The 6,354-nt window shown below is 56.6% G+C and overlaps 1 protein-coding gene across 1 annotated transcript in view; it reads left to right on the plus strand.

Annotated features, from left to right (window-relative positions):
- The window catches only part of TNR (tenascin R), a 30,936-nt gene that overhangs the window by 11,710 nt on the left and 12,872 nt on the right, over nucleotides 1-6,354 (plus strand). The window contains exons 6-10 of the mRNA XM_009994681.1: nucleotides 2,262-2,447; nucleotides 4,658-4,747; nucleotides 4,857-5,120; nucleotides 5,494-5,760; nucleotides 5,861-5,980. Of these exons, the coding sequence (XP_009992983.1) occupies nucleotides 2,262-2,447; nucleotides 4,658-4,747; nucleotides 4,857-5,120; nucleotides 5,494-5,760; nucleotides 5,861-5,980 (927 nt within the window). The remainder of the gene's footprint in view (nucleotides 1-2,261; nucleotides 2,448-4,657; nucleotides 4,748-4,856; nucleotides 5,121-5,493; nucleotides 5,761-5,860; nucleotides 5,981-6,354) is intronic.

Genomic DNA, 6,354 nt, shown 5'->3' on the forward strand with positions numbered 1-6,354 from the left:
CCCACTGGTTTGGGTTGGAAGGGACCTGAAAGATCATCTAGATCCAACCCCCTGCATGGGCAGGGACACCTCTCACCAGCCCAGGTTGCTCCAAACCCCATCCAACCTGCCCTTCAACACTGCCAGGGAGGGAGTGCCCACATCTTCTCCCTGCAAAGTCATCATCTCAAGCCATCCCGTAAATACAAATACAGAGGGAGGAAATTTGGGGGGCAGCTCAGCATGGGTGGAAGTCGCCAAAAGATGTAGTGACACCTCCACCTTGTGGGTGTTTAAGATGAGGCTGGAGAAACACAGACTGGTTTGGGTTGGAAGGGACCTTAAAGATCACCCAGTCCCACCCCCTGCATGGGCAGGGACACCTCCCACCAGCCCAGGTTGCTCCAAGCCCCATCCAACCTGCCCTTCAACACTGCCAGGGATGGAGCAGCCACAGTTTCCCTGGGCAGCCTGGGCCAGGCTCTCACCACCTTCACAGGGAAGGATTTCTTCCTACTATCTCATCTAAATCTCCCCTCTTCTAGTTTAAAACTGTTCCACCTTATCCTCTCCCTCCTTGCCCTTGTCCCAAGTCCCTCCCCAGCTTTCCTGGAGCCCCTTCAGGCACTGGAAGCTGCTCTCAGGTCTCCCTGGAGCCTTCTCTTCTCCAGGCTGAACACCCCAACTCTCCCAGCCTGGCTCCAGAGCAGAGCTGCTCCAGCCCTCTGAGCATCTTTGTGGCCTCCTCTGGACTCCCTCCAACAGCTCCATGTCCTTCCTGTGCCAGGGGCTCCAGAACTGGACACAGCCCTGCAGGAGGGGCTCCCACCAGAGTGGAGAAGAGGGGGAGAATCCCCTCCCTTGACCTGCTGGCCACACTTTTGATGCAGCCCAGGACAGAGTTGGCTTTCTGGGCTATGAGGGCACATGGCCAGCTTTAGTGGTACCTGGTTTTCCCCTGGCACGAGTGGTCTGGGCTTGAATCCACTGTAAAGGGAAGAAGCAGCCCAGTGAAAACATTCTGGTTAGGGTGGAGGTCCAAGTGAAGAAACCTGAATGGAGGTGTCTTGCCTCCTGTCATGGTCCTGGTGCAGAGCAAATGATTCAACTCACCCTAGGCAGCCCAGGTGACCCAGCCACTAGACAGATGACCCAAAACTCCACATTTAGATGACAACCTCTGGGCAAACCCCACCTTGGCCACGTCCTGCTGCAGCATCAAGGCTGAACCTGCTGCTGCCCGGGCGAGGCACACATCTCCACCACCTCCAGTGCCCCTTCAGAGATCAGGCTACAAGCCTTGCCACCCAGCCCTCCACACCCTTAACAGCACCCACAGATCAACATGCAGTCCTCAAAACCACCCAACCAACAAGCAGAGGCCTGAATTCCAGGCAACACTCACTCCCACCCCGCGCCCAGAGCCACGACGGACGCGTCGCCTGGCGGATCGGCAGTCGAGCAGCTGAACACAGCCTGGTCAGAAACACCATTATCTTACTTTATATCTTCTCCAAACACCCTAACTGGTCAGTAAAGCTTTAATTAAATGTTAAGCCTGCAGAGAGCTAACAGGTTGAGTAGGTAGGGTGCATCCTTCAGTGCTGCTTCGTGCCACGTGCATCGCCGCGGACAGACGTTACAGATGAGATGCTCGTTGCGACTCATTTGCTGCCTTGGCCTTTCTTGCTTTGCTTCTCAAAGGCAACATAAAAAAAAAAATCCCTCCCCCCGCCCCAAGCCCAGGCCCGTGAAGGAGCAGTAATGACCCCCTGGCTGCTGGGGCCCAACTCCAGCCCAGCCATGGCTTGTGGTGCCAAGCAGAGCAGGTTCGGTGCAGCCTCAGCGGCGCTGATGAACAAACCCTCTGGGCAACGTCTAAGCATGAATGGGCCTGTAAAGGTACTCGTGGTTCTTCTAAGAGCAGTTCAGGTGACTGCCACAGAGCACTTTTCCTGTTCTGCACGCTGCCTCAGTTTCCCTGATGCTAAACAGAGCAGGAAAGTGCTCCTCTCCTTCAAAACACGTGCAATTAGCTCCCGAAGGAACTCCCCGGGAGATGCTGCCAATGCTCCAGCACTTGTGGCAGTCTTGTGGGTGGCATGTCCAGGTCTGTGCTGAGCAGGAGGTGAGAGCAGACACCCCAGCCCTTTCTGCTGGGTGGAGGGAATCAGCACGGGACCCCACAGACATCCCACCCACTGCTGTTTAGCCACGCCAAGGCTACGGGGTGCGTTGGTGCCCGCTGGTGAGACGGACCCTCTCCCCCTTGTGTCGTGCAGAGATTGATGCCCCCAAGAACCTGCGGGTGGGCTCACGGACACCAGCCAGCCTGGAGCTCACCTGGGACAACAGCGAGGCTGAGGTGCACAGCTACAGGGTGGTCTACAGCACCCTGGCTGGGGAGCACTACCACGAAGTCCTGGTGCCCCGCGACACCGGTCCCACCACCCGGGCTACCCTGGCAGGTATGTGTGCATCCTTCTTCTCCCCTCCTCCTCCTCACGGGCAAGTAAGGTGGTGGAGAGCCCAAATCAGCACCAATTTGGCACAGATCTGAGCTACCAGAGAGGAGGTTTTCCTTGGGGTGAAGTTCATTTCCCCCTCTGCAGGTCTGGATTTGGGCGCTGCCCATCCACCAGCTGCGTGATGCGCTTCCAAGTGCTGCACCTCCAGGCAATGCTCCTCCAGTGGGGGCCTGTGCAGGTCCCAAACAGAGCTGGCCAGAAACAAAATGAGAAATGTGGAGAGGAAGCCTTTTTAGGCTGATCTAGATTCATTTTTTCCCCCCCCCTTTTTTTTTTCCCTAGCTAGGAAAAAGGTGGGGAGTCACCCTGCCCAAATTCAGTGCCTTTTCCCAAACGGGGGCCAAAGCAGAAAGCAAACCCAAATCCAAGGCTTCTATTTTTGACCAAGCCCTTCAAGCTGGACATTACTCAGGGCAGCACAGGGGGTGCCACCAGGACACCAGGTTCTGCCACGTTGACTCTCTTTGCCCTCTTGGGACCTCCTGCCCTGCTGGAAGAGGGCTCAGGCACCACTGCCCTATGGATCTCTAGGAGTAAGCTCAGTGGGAAAGCCAAATGCCAAGTGATGGGCTCACTGGCACTGAGCCACAAGAAAGGCTGGAGGGCAGGAAAGCAATGAGAGCAGCTCCCTTGAAAAATGCAGCATGCAGAAATAATGATCCTCTTAGTGATCCTTTCTGCTGCATTTGTGATGAGGATGTGCATGGAGAAGCAAGATGAGATTAAGGAGGATCAATGAGGGATTTGGGAGCCAGTGTTGGACCCTGCTACCCTTGCTCAAGGCAAGTACTGCCTTTCTAGGTGAGAAGGAGCATGAAAAATGGGGCAAATCCTCTTCCCTGGGGCAGAGGGGCAATAATACCCCAGTGACCCAAGCTGAGATGACACCCATGGCAGGGCCTGAGCTTGCCTTGGAGGAAGAGAGAGCATGAAGGCTCCCTTTGCTCTTCATAAAAACAGAACAACCTGTTAAGTCTCTACCTGGCAGCACCAGTGCTGCCTTCCTGCTGCCAGACTCAGGCAGGGCTACAGGGGAGCAGCCCCTCCAGCAAAGCTCCAGAGATGCAGGGCTGAAGTCAATAGCCATGTCCTTCAAGGTCTTCTTCCCCATGGTGTAAAGCCTCTTGGGGGGGGTTTCCAACCACCCAGGACCTGGTGCAATCCATGGTGTGGAAGCACCCAGTGATCTGCCAGCAGTGAAGAACAGGTCTGAGCTGAGCTTATCAAGGGTTTAAGCTTAAAAATCCAGCAAGCCTTGCCTTGCCCCCATGTGTCTGCCTTCCAGATCAGCATTTGCACTGAAATACCCATCATTTTGCTCTACTCAGGAGCAAAAAGACACGTTCCTGCTCATGTCTTTCTTCTCCTCCCACTTTCTCTAAGGCTATTCTCCTCCTTTCCAGGAGCCTTCTGACATTTATGGGGCACAAGCAAAGGGCTCCATTTCCCCTCCCACCTCAGGGCCAAAACTACACCACAGCAAGAGGAAACAGGGATGGGGGGGTCCCTCTCTCCTGGCCTCTCAGAGGTTTTGGTGCCTTCAGGTGGTGCTCAAGGCTGGAAGAGGCTGGGTTGGAGGGTTTGTGGTTCTCAATAATCCTGTGGGAAAGATAATGAGGAGGAGAATAAAGCCCTCAGAAGGGACAGATGGGAGTGTCCCACAGAGATAAAACAGCCACCAGCAGTGCAGGAAAGGAGCTGGGTGAGCTCCATCCCCACGTCCCTCCAATCCCACGGGCAGGACATGCCCACCCCATGGAGCAGTGCTTGGTCCAGCTCCCAGAATCCTCATTAACATGCATTTCCTTTAGTCTGCATCATTTCTTTCTCTCTGAGACACCAACCCTGTGACACTGTTTGATGTTGAATCACTTTGGAAACGAATCCAGCCACTTTGTCCTTCCCCTCCCAGCTCTCACACACACACAAGGTCTGTCTCCCTGCCAGCAGTTCCAGCAAACTGCTCATTTCTGAGCGAGGATGCTCCAAATTCCCTGTCCAGACACATCCAAGGGGCTTCTTCTGAAGTCTCAACTCTTCGGAGGGAGGGTTTCCTGTCTTGGGGATACCCAGGAAGGTCCCCAACCCCACTCTGAGGCTTCCAGGCCACGTGTGGCTCTCACGTTCCTGCGTGTCCTCTCCATCCCCAGATCTGGTGCCAGGGACAGAGTATGGCATTGGGATCTCAGCCCTGATGGACACCCAGCAGAGCGTCCCGGCCACCATGAACGCCAGGACTGGTGAGTCTGGCCCTGGTGCCTGCTCCGAGCACAGACAAGCATGGCTCTGGTGTCTCCATGGGGCAGTCTGTGCGTGGGGACGAGGGTCTGCACCATCCTTCTCCCACAGAGCTCGACAGCCCCCGGGACCTGCTGGTGACAGCATCCACAGAGACATCCATCTCACTGGCCTGGACCAAAGCCACTGGGCCCATCGACCACTACCGTGTCACCTTCATCCCCTCCTCAGGGATGGCCTCGGAAGTGACAGTGCCCCAGGACAAGTCACAGCTCACCCTCACAGAGCTGGAGCCTGGCACTGAGTACACCATCTCCATCATTGCTGAGAGGGGACGCCAGCAGAGCCTGGAGGCCACCGTGGATGCCTTCACAGGTAAGAGAAAGACAAGTGGGGATGGGGCCACCTCGCTCTGGCACCTCCACCAGCTCACCCAGTCTCCTGAGGTGGTGAAATGGGGCTGAGAGCTGGGGGCTATCTACTCATGTGGGAGGAGGTCTGTGGAACTCAGAAGGATGGCCCTACCAGCACGGAGGCTCCATCACCCTGACCAAGCAGCACTGAGCACTCTTGCTTGGCCTCCCAGCTCTGCCTTGCAGTCCCCAAACAGCTTCAGATCCACAGAGAGCCCATGAGCTGCAGCTTTGCCACCTCTGCTGGGTATTTCCCAGGCGAGCACCTGGGAACAAGGCAGAGCCTGGGACCTGCAGGCGCTTTAGGGGCTGCAGCTCCTCTCTCCACCTCACAGGGGTCCGGCCCATCACTCAGCTCCACTTCTCCCAGCTGACATCCTCCAGCGTCAACGTCACCTGGAGCGACCCATCCCCACCAGCAGACCGCCTGGTCCTCACCTACAGCCCCCAGGACGGGGAGGAGCCCCAGCAGCTCACCCTGGATGGCACCCGCCGGCACGCCAGCCTGACCGGCTTGCAGCCCTCCACCCGCTACCTGGTGTCACTGGTGGCCATGCACGGGGCCACCAGCTCCGAGCCCATCCTGGGCTCCATCCTGACAGGTACCGCGGGACAAGCCCCGCCAGGCAGGGGGCCACGCTGGGAGGGCAGGTTGGGGGGACCCTGCCTCCCACAGCTTTGCTTTCTGCTCTGTCTCACCAGCAATCGATGCACCCAAGGACCTCCGGGTGGGCAACATCACCCAGGAGTCCATGGTTATCTACTGGACCCCTCCTGTTGCTGACTTTGACCACTATAGGATGACCTGCCAGGCTGCTGAAGGTAATCAGAGAGTCACTGAAGTTGGAAGGGACCTCAAAGATCATCAAGCTCCAGCCCCCCTGCCATGAGCAGGGAACCACTAGATCAGGCTGCACAAAACCTCATCCAACATGGCCTGAAAAACCTCCAGGGATGGGGCATCAACACCTCCCTGGGCAACCCATCCCAGCTCCTCACCACCCTGAGAGTGAAGAATTTCTTCCTAATATCTCACCTAAATCTCCCCTCTCTCAGTTTAAAACCATCACCCCTTGTCCTATCACTGTCTTCTCTGATGAAAAGCCCCTCCCCAGCTTTCCTGGAGCCCCTTCAGGCACTGGAAGGTGCTCTAAGGTCTCCCTGGAGCCTTCTCTTCTCCAGGCTGAACACCCCAA

Source organism: Chaetura pelagica, unplaced genomic scaffold (genome assembly GCF_000747805.2).
Source record: "Chaetura pelagica isolate M959 unplaced genomic scaffold, ChaPel_1.0 scaffold363, whole genome shotgun sequence".
Lineage (NCBI taxonomy): Eukaryota > Metazoa > Chordata > Aves > Apodiformes > Apodidae > Chaetura > Chaetura pelagica.